Source organism: Felis catus, chromosome B1 (assembly GCF_018350175.1).
Source record: "Felis catus isolate Fca126 chromosome B1, F.catus_Fca126_mat1.0, whole genome shotgun sequence".
Taxonomy (NCBI): Eukaryota; Metazoa; Chordata; class Mammalia; order Carnivora; family Felidae; genus Felis; species Felis catus.
In genome coordinates, this window is record NC_058371.1 from 16,252,471 (window position 1) to 16,271,684 (window position 19,214).

At 39.4% G+C, this 19,214-nt stretch overlaps 1 protein-coding gene, 1 long non-coding RNA gene and 1 other non-coding gene across 14 annotated transcripts in view; 1 reads left to right on the plus strand and 2 right to left on the minus strand.

The window, feature by feature from the left end:
- LRP2BP (LRP2 binding protein) overlaps positions 1-19,214 on the minus strand; it is a 47,793-nt gene that overhangs the window by 8,521 nt on the left and 20,058 nt on the right. For 11 of the 12 annotated variants that reach the window (XM_045056829.1, XM_045056836.1, XM_045056834.1 and 8 more), the window contains 4 exons: positions 17,678-17,791; positions 3,024-3,166; positions 2,831-2,936; positions 1,548-1,771 (listed from right to left, as the gene is read on the minus strand). In XM_045056829.1, coding sequence (XP_044912764.1) covers positions 1,548-1,771; positions 2,831-2,936; positions 3,024-3,166; positions 17,678-17,791 — 587 coding nt within the window. Of the gene's footprint in view, positions 1-1,547; positions 1,772-2,830; positions 2,937-3,023; positions 3,167-17,677; positions 17,799-19,214 lie in introns of all 12 variants that reach the window. The other variant, XM_045056837.1, reaches the window with a different exon arrangement.
- LOC123385167 lies at positions 325-16,902 on the plus strand. The gene is made up of 4 exons (XR_006597326.1): positions 325-1,408; positions 2,923-3,013; positions 7,555-7,604; positions 12,946-16,902. It is a non-coding gene; the product is annotated as an uncharacterized LOC123385167 (long non-coding RNA).
- LOC111560314 lies at positions 10,916-11,022 on the minus strand. Its single transcript, XR_002742070.2, has one exon. It is a non-coding gene; the product is annotated as a U6 spliceosomal RNA (small nuclear RNA).

Sequence of the window (19,214 nt, forward strand, 5' to 3'; positions counted from 1 at the left end):
AAGTAATTTCCCTATTTCCACCTGTTTGAGAACTAAGTTGTTTGTGGTATTTGTTTTGTGGTGAAGGGTAAATAAAACCGCCAGTTAAAACCAAGGGAAGAGGAGCTAACAAAGAGTTTACTTCACAGCTTCTCTATAATCATACTTGTCAGTCAGGCCTAATAACCACTAGAAAACACAAAAGTTTATTTTCTTATAGTAATAATATTTAAAAAAATTTTTTTTAATATTTATTTTTGAGGGAGAGACAACGTGAGTGGAGGAGGGGCAAAGAGAGAGGGAAACACAGAATCTGAAGCAGGCTCCAGGCCCTGAGCTGTCAGCACAGAGCCTGACGCGGGGCTCGAACCCACAAACTGTGAGATCATGACCTGAGCCGAAGTTGGATGCTTAACCAACTGAGCCACCCAGGTACCCCATAATAATAATATTTTAAACTTAATAACACCTTGCAGATTTAAACAATGGGGAAAAAGCATTTTCTATTTCTTTGAATCATTTATTCAAACATTGACCTTAAATTTGGACTTCAGTCACATAGGATCAGAAAACATATCAAGAAACTTACACATCTACCTTTGTTAAAAAGTGGGCAAAAAAAGTCCTCCTTCATAACCCTGACACAAGTCTAGAGGGTTGTGTGACAATGGGATCTACTTAACCTCGTGTCACCCGTGATATTATGAGTAAGAGGAATGTGGACAGTAATGGAAAGTTTGACAGATTTTAAAGTCTTGGTTTTAACCAGATGGGCACTTAGACTTTAGGGACTTTGGGGACCACACTTGTAAGTGACCTGCTCCCTGGGAGCCATGATGTTGGGCAGAGGGTGGAACCAAGTCCTTCAGGCGACATTGTGGATGACTGCCCCACACTGGGTGAGGGAAGAGGGGGTCCCAGGGGCTCTGTCAGGCATTATTGGGAGGGAAATACATCAGCATGGCCTTACAGCCTCTCTAGGGGACATCCACATCTGTTTTTCCTGGTATATTGCTTTTGTATATTATGAGTAAATAAATGTGGGGAAAGTACATGGGCTCAGAGAAGAGAATCTCCATATATTTTATAAGGTGTTAATATTGGCATCTCTTAACCATTCTCATTTTACAATCTTTATCAAGCTATCTTGCAATTGTGCAGTCATAGAACATGTGGCTGAAGAGTCTATGAAGAAATTAAAACATATTTAATAAGCATTTCTGATGTGCTAAGCTATGTTAAGTACTTTATATGCACTATGTTAGTAATCCTATGGAGGTATTTTCTTCTTTATAAAAAAGGAAATTCATGCCCCCAAAAGTCAAACGTGATTAAGATCATCAGCTGGTACACAGAGTGAATAACACTGAAATCCTGAAGACTGATAGCACAGAATTAGACTCTTCCAAAATCTAATGAAATGTAACAGGTGAGTCGTCAGTTGCACTTGCCACATTTCAAGTGCTCACTAGCCGTCATTTCCAATATTGTAGCAAGTTCTATTGAACAGACCTGGCATAGAACATCTGGGAGGAGGTTTTGGAAATACTTTTATCCAGCTTATTTACCTTTTGGAAAATGTAACACACTTAGTAAAAAATTTCATCTTATAGTAATACTCCACGAGATTCCCTTGAGCATAGACGTTTCCACGTTCTGCCGCTTCCCTTAAGCACTGCAAGGCAGCTTCAGGGTCCTGGCGGATGCCTTGTCCGTAAAAATACATCAGCCCAAGTGCACCCTGGGACTCCAGATTTCCATTGCCACACGCTTCTGAATGCCAATAAAATGCCTAAGAAAAAGCACAATTTCATCTTTGTTACCTACCAGGCAAAATTATAAGGGAATACCGGAAAGAAAGAAAAAATCTCTAATTATGAGATAGTGTGCATAACTTATCTCTAGGAAACAGTTTTAGCACCTTGTGTGTGTTTCAGGTGAGCGCCAGTTTCACATGTCCAAAAGAGAGGTTAGAGGTCACAGCCTAGCCAGTTCAGCTGTCATAGGATTCAAGATTTTCTGATGTTTCCCGAGGAAGGATCAGGAAGGTAGGAGGTAGGAACTAAGTGTCTGCTAGGCTCTGAGACACCCTGCAATGAGGCCCAGCAGGGAGAGGAGAGCTGCTGATGCCGAGATCTCAGAGGTGGCGCCTGTCGATCCCAGGCAGCCGAGATAAAAGCTGCATGTGGTTGCAAGCCCATTTGCTCAGTACTCAGCTACAGTGACTTTGAATTGGTTCAAAAAATTATTTCCAAGTGGCTGCTTAGTTATCCAAAGAGGGTCTTGTTCGGGTGGTGTTTCTTGTGAGTTTGTTCTTCATGCCTCTTACAAGTAGCCCGTGGCCCTACATTTCCTCCAACCCATACGATTTCTTGGAAAATGTGTCAATCATTGATGATTAAAGAGATTGTATTTATGCAAAAGTCGTAAATGGATTTAATTTTTAACTCATTTTCATGTGTATTTTACTTACTAGCATCATTACTTCCTCAGAACAAATTAATTTGTTCACATAATAGGATTTGGGCCATATTTTAGGACTCTCTCAGCTTTCATGGTATAGAATATTTTGTACGTGTGGCTTCTTATAGTGTAGAAAGTGCTCTCACATCCGTGGAATCCTTTGGTAGAGGTAGGGAAAAGGTAGACCATAGGTGAGTAAAGGGTAAAATGAGCTTTGAGATCCCAAACTGTAAACTTTCTTTACACTTTAAAGAAATGAAAGAGATCTTTAAAACTAGACACTCATTCTTTACCGCCCTCCCTTCAGAAAAGAAATTATTATTAATTTCTGAAATCAATATTAATCTATGCGTGGTGCTGGCGTTAAAAACAAATAGATCAGTGTTACCTTTTCTAATTCTTTGGGTTCTTTTGTGGAATAATATAATCCTAGGATACTTTGAGCTTTCACACTAGCTTTTGGATTTCCATTGTCTGCAGCAAAAAGCCACAGTCTAAAAGAAAAAAGGGCAAGTTACTCTTTGTGTCAGCATTTGATTAAAAAGAAAAAAACCACAACACTTGTTTTCAGGTAAGACTACCTTTCAGCTTCCTCATCTGATCGTTTGACACCTTTCCCTTCATAATAAGCTCTTCCAAGGTTGTAGGCAGCTGCAAATTGTAGGTGTCTTGCTTTGGGACATGGAGAATGGATGATTTTCTTCATGTATTCCACTCCTTTTTCCTTCCACAAAGGAAAAGAACAAAAAAACCCCAGTTTTTAGTTTTACCCAAACTAAATTCTTTTTCCCAGTAATGGTGTAAAAGTCTTCTTCCTGTGACATGATGTTTGATGTCATGGGTCTGTGCCCAGGCAGACGGTTGCCCTTTAGTCTGCAGAGCTGGAAATAAGGGAGGAGGGGGGTGGGAGAGGGAGGGAAGGGAAGAAGGAAGGGTATATCTCCTGAGTAGGCATTCCCAGAGCTCTGAGATCTAAAGGATATAAGGCATTTCCCTCATGTTTTAGCTTCCGCAGTTGGATTATGTTTCAATATGATTTCTTTTTTCTCTCTTCCCTTCTACCTTATAGCCCTTATTCTGGATGGGCACAGTTTTTAGAACTTATCAACGTACAAGAATAGCTGTAACTTCTTCCACATTTACAATCAGAGTACACTTGTGAGCCCCAAACACTATGTTCTTCCTTCAAGCACACTAAGTATGCTCAGTGATAATTTACAGACAACATGCTATTCATATGACATCTGCATAGTCACAAAGAGCACACAGGAAGATGTTGCCCCCTCCAAAAAATCTATCAGGCACAGACTGTCAAACATCATTCCCAAGAAGAAAATGTTTGACGATCAAACCCATTTTCTATACACTGCATTCTAGCTTTTATCCTTCACTGCTCTCTCCAAGTTCTGTTGCTGGCTAAATACCACAGTGATAGAAGATAAAGGTGTTTGCTTTTTAGTGAGTCCCAATTTATAGAGATTTGTCTTTGTGAATGTGTGACGTACATATTTACCTTTTTTTCCTTTTTTTTTTTTAATCTTTTTAAAAATATTTATTTATTTTTGAGAGACAGAGCCAGGGAGGGGTCAAGAGAGAGAAGGAGACTCAGAATCTGAAGCAAGCCCCAGGCTCTGAGTGGTCAGCACAGAGCCCAATGCAGGGCTTGAACTCGTGAACAATGAGATCATGACCTGAGCCAAAGTTGGACGCTTAACTGACTGAGCCACCCAGGCGCCCCTTTGCCTTTTTTCTAAACCTAATAGTAAGAGGGAATTTACTGGTGGTCGAGTGAGTTGGTTGTGTAAATCCTTCCACAGATAGCAATGACTAAATCTGGAGCAAACGTTAAAAACATTTTTTTTTTTTTAAGACACTGGAAAGTTTACCAGAGCATATGCAAGCCAGAGGAGAGATTACTCTTAAAAACTGCAGCTGGAAGTGATCCATGAAGTTCAGTGAACCTCAGGCGGGATAAACATGAAGTAGATTTCCCAGGCATACATCATGGTCAAACTGCTGAAAGCCGAAGAAATCTTGAAAGTAGCCTGAGAAAAATGACACATGATGTACAGGAGAACAACTATATAATTAGTATTTAAGAAGACTGAAGTCATGCCATGCATCTTTTCTGACCGTAGAGTATGAAACTAGAAATAAATCACAAGAAAAAAATAGGGGAAAAAACACAAGGAGGCTAAACAACATGATACTGAACAACCAATGGGTCAACAAAGCAAAGAAGAAATCAAAATATGTGGAGACAAATGAAAATGAAAACACAACAAAATCTTGGGAGACAGCAAAGGCAGTTCTCAGAGGAAAATGTGTAGTGATACAGGCCTACCTCAAGAAACAAGAAAAAGCTCAAGCAATCTAAACTTGTATCTAAGGGAACTTAAAAAAGAAGAACAAAGCCCAAGGTAAAATGATGTAAAAGGAAGGAAATGGTAAAGATCAGAGCAGAAATAAATGGCATAAGAGACAGAAAAAAAAAAATCAATGAAACCAAGAGCTAGTTCTTGGAAAAGATAAACCTATGCCAACAAATGGGACAACCTTGAAGAAATGGATACATTCCTGGAAACGTACAATCTTCTGAAACTGAATCAAGAAATAAATCTGAATAGGTTGATTACTAGTAATGAAACTGAATCAGTAATTAAAAAAAAACTAACAAAAAAATAAAAGTCCAGGAACAGATGGCTTCATAGGTAAATTCTACCAGACATTTAAAGAAGAGTTAAAACCTATTCTCCTAAATGATTCAAACAATAGAAGAGGAAGGAAAGGTTCCATATGCATTCTGTGAAGCCAGCATTGCCCTGATACCAAAACCAGACCAAGACACCACAAAAAAAGAAAACTATAGGCCAATATCCCTGATGAACATAGATGCAAAACTCAACAAAATATTAGCAAGCTGAATCCAACAATACATTAAAAGGATCATTCACCACAATCAAGTGGGATTTATTCTGGGGATACAAGGATAGTTCAGTATTTACAAATCAACCATGTGGTACGCCACATCACCAAAACAAAGGATACAAATCATCTCAACGGATGCAGAAAAAGCATCTGATACAATTCAACATCAATTCATGATAAAAACTCTGAACGAGGTAGGTTTAGAGGAAACATACCTCAACACAATAAAGACCTATATGAAAAACCCACAGCTGACATCTTACTGAATATGAAAAACACAGCTTTCCCTCTAAGATTAGGAATAAGACCAGGATGTCCATTCTCACCACTTGTATTCAACATGCTACTGGAAGTCGTAGCCACAGCAATCAGATAAGAAAAAGGAGTATCCATTTTGTTAAACAAGAAGTTAAACTATCACTATTGGAAGATGACTGTGATACTATACATAGAAAACCTAAAGGCTCCATCAAAAACCTGTTAGAACTAATAAGTGAATTCAGTAAATTTGAAGTAGATAAAATTAATGCTCTGAAATCAGTAGTATGTCTATATACTAATAAGTTAGCAGAAAGAGAAATTAAACTACACTTATAACTGTACCAAAAAGAATACAATGCCTAGGAGGTTAACCAAAGAAGTGAAAGACTTGTACTGTGAAAACTATAAAACATTGATGAAAGAAATTGAAGATGACACAAACAAATGGAAAGATATTCCATGCTTCTAGATTTGAAGAATTAACATTGTTAAAATGTATATATATTTTTAAATATTTTTTAATATTTATTTATTTTTGAGAGAAAGAGTGTGAGTGGAGGAGGGGCAGAGAAACAGGGAGACACAGAATCTGAAGCAGGCTCCAGGCTCTGAGCTGTTTGCACAGAGCCTGACATGGGGCTCGAACTCATGAACCGTGAGGTCATAACCTGAGCTGAAGTCAGTCGCTTAACCAACTGAGCCACCCGGGTGCCCCATCATTGTTAAAATGTACATTACGCAAAGCAATCTATAGAGTCAATGCAATACCTATCAAAATACCAACCGCATTTTTCACAAAATTAAAAAATTACTAAAATTTGCATGGAACTGCAAAAAAAACCCTGAAGAGCCAAAGCACCCTCAATAAAGAACAAAACTGGAGGTATCACAATTCCAGATTTCAAGGTATACTATGCAAAGCTGTAGTAAAGCGGTATGGTAGTGGTATGTAAATAGATCAATGGAACAGAAGAAAGAACCCAGAATTAAACCTACGATTATATGGTCAAATAATCTATGACAAAGGAGACAAGAATATACAATGAAAGATAGTCTCTTCAATAAATGGTATTGGGAAAACTGGACAGCTACATGTTAAAGAGTGAAACTGGACCACTTTCTGATACCATACACAAAAATCAACTCAAAAGGGACTAAGGACTTAAATGTGAGATCTAAACCCATAAAGTTCCTAGAAAACAGGCAGTGATTTCTCTAGCATTCGCCATAGAGACATTTTTCTAGATATGTCTCCTAAGGCAAGGGAAGCAAAACCCCAAATAAACTATTGGGACTACATCAAAATAAAAAGCTTTTGCAGCACAGTGAAGGAAACCACCACCAAAACAAAAAGGCCAAAAACCTACTCAGTGGGAGAAGATATTTGCAAATGATACATCTGACAAAGTTAATATCCAAATATATAAAGAACTTAGCCATCTCTCTCTCTCTCTCTCTCTCTCTCTCTCTCTCTCTCTTTCTCTCTCTCTCTCTCTCTCTCACACACACACACACACACACACACACACACACACACACACACAAATAATCCAAGTAGAAAATGTGCACAGGACCGTTTTTCCAAAGAAGACATACAGATAGCCAACAGACACATGAAAAGATGCTCAACATCACTCATCATCAGGGAAATGCAAATCAAAACCACAATGAGACATCACATTGTCAGAGTGGCTAAAATAAAAAAGACAAGAAGTAACAAGTGTTAGAATGTAGAGAAAAAGAAACCCTTGTTCACTGTTGGTGGGAATGTAAATTGGAACAGCCAGTGTGCAAAACAGTATAATTTCAAAAAATTAAAAATAGAAATACCCTATGATCCATTAATTCAACTACTGGGTATTTACCCAAAGATAACGAAAACAGTAATTTGAAAGGATCTATCCACTTCTTTGTTTATTGCAGAATCATTTACAATAACCAAGATAAGGAAGAGTCCACTGATTGATGAATGGGTAAGGAAGATGTGGTACATATATATATGTATGTATGTACACACACACACACACAGGCATATCACTCAGCCATAAAAAGAGGATGGGACTGTGTCATTTGTAACAATGTGGATGGACCTAGAGGGTATTATGCTAGCTAAGTGAAGTAAGTCAGACTGAGAAAGATAAATACCATATAATTTCATTCATATGTGGCATCTAAAAAAATGAATAAATAAGAGGCAGAGTCAGATCTGTAAATACAGAGAACAAACATATGCTTTGTGGACGGGAGGGGTGGGGGAATGGGCAAAATGGGTGAAGGGGAGTGGGAGATACAGACTTCTAGTTATGAAATGTCACAGGAACGAAAGGCATAAGGAATATAGTCACTGATATTGTAATGCCGCTGTGTGGTTACAGATGTAGCTACTTTTGTGATGAGCATAGCATAATTGGTAAACTTGTCTAATCACTGTGCTGTACACCTGAAACTAATGTAGTATTGTCAACTATACTCAAAGGCACAGACTTCCAGTTATAAATAAGTTCTGGGAATGTAATATACAGCATGGAGCCTACAGTTGACAACACTGTGTTATATATTTGAAAGTTGCTATGAGAGTAGCTCTTAAAATTTCTAGTCATAAGAAAAGTTTGTAACTATGTGAGGTGATGGATGTCAACTAGCTTTATTGTGATAATCATTTTTCACTATATACTTATATCAAATTATGTCATACAACCTAATATGATATATGTCAATTACATCTCAAAAACACTGGTGGGGGGAGGAGCAAGGCAATTAATGAAGGCCAGAAGATTTGACAGTAGCATTTTTTTAAGTTTATTCATTTTGAGAGGGAGCGAGTGGGGGAGGGGCAGAGAGAGAGGGAGAGAAAGAATCCCAAGTCTGACAGTGCAGATCCCAATGCAGGGTTCAAACTCACAAACTGTGAGATAATGACCTGAGCCAAAACCAAGAGTCAGTTGTTCAACCGACTGAGCCACCCAGGTGCCCCAAGAGTAGCATTTTTAAAGTGTGGAAAAGAAAAACTCAACCAGCAAAAACAATTCATCAAAAGTAAAGGCAGATTAAAGACATTTTTAAGCATTAAAAAAATTTTTTTTAATGCTTATTTTTGAAAGAAAGAGCATGAGCAAGGGAGGGCAGAGAGAGAGGGAGTCACAGAATCCCAAGCAGGCTCCAGGCTCTGAGCTGTCAGCACAGAGCCCAAAGTGGAGCTCGAACCCACAAACCATGAGATCATGACCTGAGCCGAAGTCAGATGCTCAACCGGCTGAGCCACCCAGGCACCCCTAAAGACATTTTTAGATGATCAAAATCAGAGATAAATCATCATCTGCAAACTGTACTATAAGAAATTCCCTTCAAAGGAAATTCTTCAGGTCAAAAGGAAAGGAATATGGTGACAAATGGCTACTCAGGTTGACAGGAAGGAATGAAGAGTTCTAGAAATGGTAAATATGTAATAGATATAAAAGGATACACGTATATATACATGTGCATATAATCCTCTTAATTTCTTCAAAAGATATATGACTAAAGCAAAAATTATAACACTTTTATATTTGGAGATTTATAATATGAATTTAAGTATAGCGTGACAAAGATTGGGGGTGGGCGGGTCAGTGAAAGCATACTTATTCAAGGTTCCTATATTTTACCTGAAGTAATTCCATATAAACTCCTTGTCTGTTGTGATAAATTAAAAGTGCATATTGTAATCTCTAGAGCAACTACTAAAAAGAGTATATATAACTGGAAAATAAGTAAATGAAAAATGCGACCAAACCGTTCCATCACCATTTCTCACACATGTGAAATTTTATGACATGGTAAATACCCATATATCGATGTACGTCTGTTTCTGGACTCTTGTTCTTTTGATCTTTGCCTATTCCTGAACAAAACCCACCTTGCTATAAATACTACATATAAATATGTGGCTTTTTGTTCTTTCATATGAATTCTAGAATCAGCTTGCCACATGCCATAAAAAATCTTGTAGGAAATTTGATTCCGATTGCATTTAATATGTGAAGTTAAATCTGGGGAGTGGGTTAGAGGGGCTCCTGGGTGGCTCAGTCTGTTCTGCGTCTGACTCTAGTTTTTCGCTCAGGTCATGATCTCATAGTTTGTGAGTTTGAGCCCCACATTGGGCTCTGCTGACAGTGTAGAGCCTGCTTAGGATTCTCTCTGTCCTCTGCCTCTCCCCCGCTCATTCTCTGTCTCTTTCTCAAAAATAAATAAGTGAAATTTAAAAATTATTTAAAAAATCTAGGGAGTGGATTAGAGGACAGACGTCGAAACGTATTGTGTCTAGAAAACAGAAGCACAGTTGCCTGATGAGTCCATAGACTGAATTTCCTAAGTCAAATTTCCTGCAATCTGGCACTAAATTACACTCAAATGTTTACTGCCTTATGCTAAAGAAAGGGTTTAAAAACCTTTTTAGAATTCTGTGAGATGGGGAAAGCAAAGCTAAAACAGGTGAACTTGTCCTCACTGCAATTTTATCTCAGCCAAAACTTTGTTGCTTTATTCATTCCCTGCCCCCTTCCCCCCAAAATTATTTCCAGTTTCCATTTGTAGCTTCCCTAGGTGTTGGAGCCCACGTGTGATTACCATTCTCTATGGGGTAATAATGACCTTTGAATGCTCCCTGAAGAAAGTATATATGGTTGAACCAGAGTCTGGACCAAATTAGTATCAAGAACATTGGTACGTTAATAAAGTGATAATAATGAAGAGATATTTTCCCCTTTACTGTGAGTTAAAGGTATTATCAAGCCAGTGTAATTCTAGGTGAGAAGGGATCTACAGCGGCCATCTTCCTTTGCTCCGCTGGCCTCCATATGTAATCACATTCGAGCCATTCTCTTTGGGAGTTGCCATATGCCAATGCATTGAACCTGCCAACTTCCCTGGTTCCTCTACTTCTTCATGTCCTTAATTCTCACCTTTTAGGCTTATTCTGCGTCTGTCACCATACTCATCCCTTCATTCCTCTTTCCTTCCTTGACACTCATTTATCTGCCTACTCAGATGCACTCAAGCAGCTGCACATGGCTGGGAACAAACACAGCCATGGCGATAGGTCCTCCTGACCACAGATTTCAGAGTGAGCTCTCAGCCCTGGCAAACAATACCATCAGTTTGCTGCCTCAGTTTTCTCTCCCACTTAACCTGGCAGGGAAGAGAACTATTTCAAACTTTATCCTGTCTCTTCACACTTCCGCTGCCCCTGTCCTTTCCCTCATTCTCAGCTCATGCTTCACCTTTTGAAAATTTTTATTTATATTGTTATAAAAACATGGGGTGATTCATGACTTTGTGAGTCATCCTTGCATGCAGGGACTATGCTAATTTTCTCTGTCCTTCCAGTTTTAGTGTACATACTGCTGAAGTGAGTACGTGGCTTTGCTTTTATGTCACTGAGAAAATAGAAAATCAAGAGAGACACTGAATCTGTGAATTTACCTAACTCATCGTTTTCCCTTCTCTGCTAGATCTTGTGTATCAACTTACAAATACACTGTGGTATCTCTGGACCAGGGAGGACCCTCCCTCGAGTCCATGACCTCGTTAGTGCACATGCATTTGTTCTGCTATATGACAAAACTCAGTGCTTATGCCCAACTCCTCACCTCCATGCGTCTCCTCGGCCCACTCTGACCTTGGTCCCTTCTCCTTCCACTGAAAAGGCTTTTGTCAGGGTCTCCGAGGAGATTCGTCTTAATGTGCCTAACAGTAAGCGCTCAGTTTTCATTATACTCACCTCAACAGAATTTGAGACAGATGATTACTCCCTCCTTGAAACAGTTTCATCATCTGACTTCCAGATCACCGCACACTCCTCAACTTCCTCTATTCTCCCTGCTCCTTCTCATTCTCTTTTGCTGGCTATTCTTTCCCCTCTGACCATTAAATATTGGAGGGCTCCCCATCTCTGTCCCTGGCCTTTTCCTCTTCTCTGCGTTCACTCATTCAGCAACTGCATCCAAATCTGGTGCCATAACTACCAATGGTCCACCGAGACCCCCCCGCCCTGATTTCTCCGGTCCTGACTGCATCACTGAGCTCCAGACTCTCTACTTGACATCTCTGCACAGGTGACTTAACACATACTTCAAAAGTTAGGTTTTCTTGTCACGTCCCAAACCTGCTCCTTCCTCAGTCGTCCCATTGTTGTTAAATGGCAATATCACCCTTGACCCCTCCCCTTATTTATTATTTATTACTCCTGGCCCTCTCCCAGTCCATTAGAAGGCCTGTATCCTCTTAAGAGTATATTCTAAATCTCTCCACTTTTCTGTATTTCCACGAATGGTACTTTAGTTAAAGTGGTTTTATCTGAACCCCAGTGGCTTCCCAATTGGCTTCCTGCTTCTACTCCTGCTTCCATTCAGTCCATTCCCCACACAGCAGACAAAATGATTTCTTTTAATGGAAATCATATTGATTTCCCTCTCTTTCAGTGTTTTCACATTACATTGATCACACAAGCCAAACTCTTGGCCCTCGTTTTCCAAGTCCCATGTGGTTTGGCCCCGTCTCACTGGTTTGACTACACTCCAGTTTTCCCTCCTTCCTCAGACCTTAACACTAGCTATTTCCTCTACCTGAATGTGATTCCCCAGACCTACATACATGGTCTCTCCCTCTTGTTACTCAGTTCTTAATTCAAGTGTCAGACAAAATGATGGAACAACACAGGGAGGAAAACTATAATCCCAGAATGAAATGTTGGGGAATGACCAATGACTGGGAAGTTGATAGAAGTAGGAAAGTCAGTGGAGTGGAGGAGAGCTCATAGCTGGAAAATGAATTGGGGGGTGAAAATGATGCCAACTCCACCTTTGAGCACATTGGGATAGGGAAGGAGAGCCCTCGACCTACAGAGAGGTGGTTATGGGAGAGCTAAGTTTCTGATGAGGCAAGGAAGGGAAAGCAATAGTCTGAGAAAAGCCTGAGGATTTGCCAGCTGGAAAGTTTAGGAGGGAGGGCAGCCGTAAGAACAGGAGAGGAAACAGAAAGCAATATGGAGTCGAGAATATGTGAGAAGACAAATGACCAGAGAGGCATACGTTGTGTGTAGCGGCCAGAGGTGATACAGCTGTGACGCTTGGTGGGACCGAGTGAAGTCAGGGTTCCAGATGGAATTCTGATGTCTAGTTCAGGTACAGTCACAGTGGGTTGGCCTCATGATGCCTGGTGAAGCCCCCCATGTCGGCAGACACTGCAAACTTGGGACTCGAATGAGGGTTTGGAAGGGCAGTTATTGCTTTTGAAACCGAAGAATTTACCAAGTAAATGTTACTTTATATGGGCCTCTAGGTGTCCAACTAGCTGGCTGTCCATTGGGAACACTCCAAATCATGCCCTTCTTTGGACCTTCAACGTTGAAGTCTTTGGATGGACAGGACGTAATCAGATTTGTATTTTGGAAAGATGGCATTAGTGGCAGTTTGAGTAACGAGTCTGGGACCAGCACAGAAGCTGGGGATCTACTACTGAAATAACCCAGGTAATGGGTCCTGTGAGCCTGAACTGGAAGAGAGGGAGTGGGAATAAAGGACTGGGGACAGATCTGAAAGATATTCAGGAGATAGTATGAGTAGGTCAGTATGACCCGTGAAAAAGATTTTATTTCTGCTTCGAAAAAGACAGTCTCTGGTTTGGACTTTTACCCTGTAAGTGGCTATTCCTAAGTTATAAGGAAACATAATTCCTAGTATTGTTGTTGTTGTTGTTGTTTTTTAAGGTTTTCATTATGAATAAGTCCTGGGTTTTATGAAATGCTTTTTCAATACATACTAAAACCATCATATGGTGTCTTACTCAGGCTACTAAAGTATTATATTCATAGAGTTCCTTAGGTTGAATTGTTAAATTTCTGGGCTAAGTTTTACTTGGTTATGATACTTCATTCTTCTAAGGAAGTATTGATTTTTTCTTGTAACAAGGGCAAATATTTTATTTATCTTAACAGCTGCTACCATACTTTTTCTTACATAGGATCTTACTCTAGAAAAGTCCTTTGAAAAAGCCTTTTGAGGTGACTCTGATAACAATGTGGTCAGCAAGGGACCACAAGATCAGTCAAGAAATACGATTGAGCATCTACTGTGGCCCTGTTCTAAGTCTCTAGGGGATTGAGTCATGAGCAAGACAGATGAAACCCCCTGATTCTGTAGAGCTTACATTCCAATTAGAGATAAAGAAATTAAACAGGTAACAAATAACTAAGGTAATCATTAAAGTTCGTGAAAAAAGGAAAGGGTGTTGATTTTGATAATATGGCCACAGAAATCCTCTCCAGGGAAGTAACATGAGGGAAAGGCAAAAGAGGAGATGGCTCAATTCCTCTGTTTGAGACAATGGGATAAATCCATTTTTGGCATCAGAGAAAGAGAGGGTAGAGGGGAAAGACACAGGAGGGGGAAAGGATGGGGAGAAAATACTCAGCAAGTTCGTAAAGAATCACGTGAGGTAGTGCAGCCACAGAATTTCTTCCAATTTCCAGTTAATTTTGACAGCCAACTAAGTGTAATATCTCGTTGTAATGAATATAGATAAATGCCAAAGAAGAGAGTGACACAATGACAGAGTGAATCTGAGTCTTGAGACTTTTTTGGTAGTTTTTTTTAAAGAGCACCTTGGGTTTTTAATGACTTAAAATTGATATAAAAATAAGAGTCTCTTGAAAATCTAACAGAAAATCAATTGAATAAAAGAATTATAATACTTTCAATCCTATCTGAATTTGCAGGCAAAACAATTATGGAGAATCTGAATCACTCGAGACCAATTTTTTTTTTCACCAGATATTTAAACGTTGGAGTGTATCATTGAAATAATAAGAATAGTAATCCTACTACTTAAAGTAAATAGGCTTTATCTTACTATGATTAATCTTGTTTAAAATATTTTGTAGAACGAATTTTAATACTATTCCCCCAAAACTGCTTTATTAATTGAGGATGAGAAAAGATTCATAAGATCGGTATGTCAATTTACATTTTTGATTTTATTTAGTATGTATCATAGGATATGATGGTCACAGAGATTAGGTGGTAACTGCCTTGAAGAGTATGGTTAAATGGACTCATGATTGGTGTTAAGATTGCTGTTCTCTAGGTTTCTCCAGTTATGACTTAGAAGTGCCCGGCTGCCTCCATATACAGCAAAGTTAATGGGTGGTCATGCCAAGCCTACATCAGTTAGTATGCTGAAATGTGCAAAGAGATGACTGAGGAAGCTGGATCCAGGGTACTGAAGGAGGTTTTGTAACATTGCTCATGTCTCTCCCTCCCTCTGAATGCCATTCCTTCCTTACCTTATATGCTGTGCTTCTCTTCTAAGCGTCAGTGGAATCTCCCCTGACCCCACATTTGTGCCTCGCACACGTATTGTCTCAATCCAGGACTCACAACTGCACTCATAGTTATTCTCAAACTATGCGTTCCTTTTCATACTTTACTTCTCCAGCATCTCAGACTGTTCCTTCCTCGTTAATGTTTGTGGAAGGAAAGAGTGAGTGAATAATGCAGTGAATCCAACTAAATAAACCAGGGTCGGATAAATTATAAGAGTAAGCACATACCTCGGGGATTGTATAGTAGGTGCTCAGAGTGCAAAAAATAGAAAGGGATTTTTTAAGCTGCTTTCGTGTCCTTCAAGGCAGTTCCAAGGATGACGACCACCCCTGTGAAGGGCACCAGTGCGCAAAGAAACTCCACTGTCTCAAATAGTAGGACTTGTGTGTATTTTAAGCAACAGGTTTGTAGGTGAACTAGATGTGGACTCCAAGGGATCGAGAGATGACGACTAAACATCTAGGAAGAGGGAGGAATTTGGCTGTATGGATCTCAGAATGAGGTTCTGGTGTGAAGACAATTTGGAAGTCTTTTAAAAGTCTAGGTGATGTCAGCCATGGACTGAATGAGCTTAGTCAGGGAGAGAGAGCAGAAGAGGGCAGCAAGGGCCTAGGTTCTGACACACTTCAACATCTAGAAGAGAAGCCGCTAGCAAAGGTGACAGAGGATTGGCTACAAAGAGGCAAACAGGGAAAATTGTATTGCCAACACCTAGAGGATGGTGGAAAGAGGTATGTACAGTATGAGTGAGAATCAGACAAAATAAAGATGTTTCAAAGAGGGTTCAGGTTGGATTGAGAACAATGTAGTCATGGATTCCACGTTACTACACTTTTTTAATTTTTATTTTTTTAAAGAGAGGGAGTATGCAAGCAGGGTAGAGGGGCAGGAGGAGAAAGAGAGAGAATCCTAAGCAGGTTCCACACTGAGCATAGAGCCCAACGTGAGACTCAATCCCACAACCCTGAGATCATGACCTGAACTGAAATCAAAGACTTGGACCCTCAACCAACTGAGCCACCCCATATTACTACACTTTTAACAGGTTAAACGGTAAACGGGTTAAAATAAAATATCTTGCATTTAATGCAAATATTTGTTTCATCATTCACTTATTTCATCATATGCTATGATTCTAAAAGAGTAAAAATTAAGTATTTCAGGAATTATAGTTCCCATCATTAATTTTATACAAGGTAAAATCAGGAAAGAAAACACTCATCAAATGCTTACTACATGTGCCTTGTGTTGTTTTACATGTTGTTCAATTTCATTAACAACTACGTGACTTAGGTTGATGGTTTTTATTTTGCATGTTGGCTCCAGTGGATTGAACTGGTAACGTAACCTTAAAGCTTTGTATTGATAAAAGTTCGGAAGCTACGTCTGGATTCAGCTAGAAGGGGGGCCGTGATCAATTTTCAAGGTTGGCCATGGCCAAGGGAGGAGGAGGAAATGACAGATGTATCTCTAACTTATGTTTATTTTCATTTTACAAACGAAACTAAAGCCCAGAATCCCATAAGGAATAGAGAAAATTGTCATACTGATCTCCAAACCTCATAGCTTAGTTTATTCTTTCTTTTATCTGCAAACATTTACAAATAAATGGGGCCTAGAAATATTATTGATATACATTAATTTCGCCATTATTAAAATGATAATGTAGATTATATTTATTGACAAAGACAAGGACATTCAAAATACATTGTTAGGTGAAAAAGGATTTTAAAAACCATTATGTATAGTGTAGTCCTACATTGAAAAAGTGTGTGTGATGTGCCCACACATAGAAACAAATATATGTATATATATAATTTTTTGCATGGGGCAATACATGGAAGAATATACTTTAAAATAATAACAGTGTTGGGGCGCCTGAGTGGCTCAGTCGGTTAAGTGTCCGCCTTTGGCTCAGGTCACGATCTCACGGTTCATGAGTTCGAGCGAGTTCAAGCTCCACGTCGGGCTCTGGGCTGACAACTCAGAGCCTGGAGCCCGCTTCAGATTCTGTGTCTCCTCCTGTCTGTCCCTCTGCCGCTTGCACTCTGTCTCTTGCACCGTCTCAAAAATAAACATCAAAAAAAATTTTTTTAAATAATAACTGTTCATATTGGATAGTAGAATTTGGTGATCCTATTTTTACTTATTTTTTTAACTTTTCTCCATGTTCATGTAGTTTTGGAATAACTTTTAAACATAAAGGAAAACATTTTATTTTATTTTTTTTTTAATTTTTTTTTTTCAACATTTATTTATTTTTGGGACAGAGAGAGACAGAGCATGAACGGGGGAGGGACAGAGAGAGAGGGAGACACAGAATCGGAAACAGGCTCCAGGCTCTGAGCCATCAGCCCAGAGCCCGACGCGGGGCTCGAACTCACGGACCGCGAGATCGTGACCTGGCTGAAGTCGGACGCTTAACCGACTGCGCCACCCAGGCGCCCCATAAAGGAAAACATTTTAAAACAAAAGTGTCATTGACAGTCAATGGTAGCAAGGAGGGGGCAAAAAGAAATACTGTCTTTCACATATATGTAAAAATGACTACTGCTATCCTTTAAATGCTAAAAGGATAGATATTATTGAAATAAAAGTACAGAAATATATTAAAATATAAATCACCTTAATCATCTCAAAAACCCATTAACAATGAAATCTTAAACATTGTGAACGAAACAGTAACTTACAGCGTCTGTAGGTGTCCCCAGCCCATCATAATACATTACTCCTAGCTGGTAAGTTGCTTGATGGTCTTTTTCCTTGATTTCTTCAAACTGTTCTAATGCTTCTTCATACCATCCCTATGAGCTCCGAGGAAATATTGAATTATTTTTATTATTACCTTAAAGTCATCACAAATATTTAATTCCCACCTAAATCTAGCTAGGAGCACCAAATATAGCAAAAGACAGCAACACACTTATGGAATTTGGAAGTAAGGCATCAACAGCAATCAGCACACCATAAAACCAATTAAATAGGCCTAAATATGACAACAGAGGGAAGTGACTAGGAAAAATCTGGGTGAGACTCTCTTTTGTTTTTATTCTTACATTTGGATATTGCCAAACCTCTCTCAAAATGATAGCCTAACCCTCTGCTCAATCCATGCTGCCATATGACCTGCCACTCCTAGTCTGAGACACTGCAGAGCTGGGGCCAGGGCATCAGAGAAGATGTGCACATCAGAATATCCACCATTATTAAATATCCACTATTATTATAACTCATGGCTGCCAATGTTGCAGTTCTCCAGCTAGGGAGAAGACATGGAAAAACAAATGTGATTCTCTAAAATCTTTTCTCCTATGCTTCCTACAGAAACCTACATGTTGGGGCACCTGGGTGGCTCAGTGGATCAAGTGTCCTCTCTTGGTTTCGGTTCAGGTCATGATCTCACAGTTTCATGGGTATGAGCCCTGCATCGGGCTCTGTGCTGGCAACGTAGAGTCTCCTTGGGATTCTCTCTCTCTCCCCACCTCTCTCTCTCTGCCCCTCCCCCTGCTCATGCTGTCTCTGTCTTTCTCAAAAATAAATAAAAAATAATAATAAAAGAATTGATGTTTTAAGGCTCCTCAGCAGTTACAATCTGATAACAACTATGCTAAGGTGTAAGGCACTAATATGGGGCTAATGTCTTAATCCATCAGGGAAAATGTCCTATACTAAAGAATGAATCATTTGTAATCGTGGAAAGAAAGTCTGCTACTGAACTGGAAAGTTATTACTTAGGAAGAGCAGACCAGAGAAAAACAACTTCTGGAAGACACAAAAACAACTGAATTCCTTTTTCTCATAAACTCGAATTAATCAACAATTTCATAAAATTAATAAAAACGTCACCAAAATACTAGCAAATACTAATTTTAAAGAACACATAATGAGTTAGAGACCTAGCTGTTAAGACTCATTGTCCCTTCTGGCTAATGTTTGGCCTAGATGTGAGAGAGCTGGAAAAGTTAGAATACTCTATATGAAGGAAGAGAAGGGAGGAAATAGAAGTTTATTTTGAGAGAGAGCTTGTGCACATTTATAAGTTTATTTTGAGAGGGAGCTTGTGCGCATGAGCACTCACAGGGGGAGGGGCAGAAAGAGAGAATCCCAATCAGGCCCCACTCTGTCAGCACAGAGCCCTATGCAAGGCTTGATCGCCATGAACTGTGAGATCATGACCTGAGCCAAAATCAAGAGTTGCTCACTTAACTGACTAAGCCATCCCAGGTG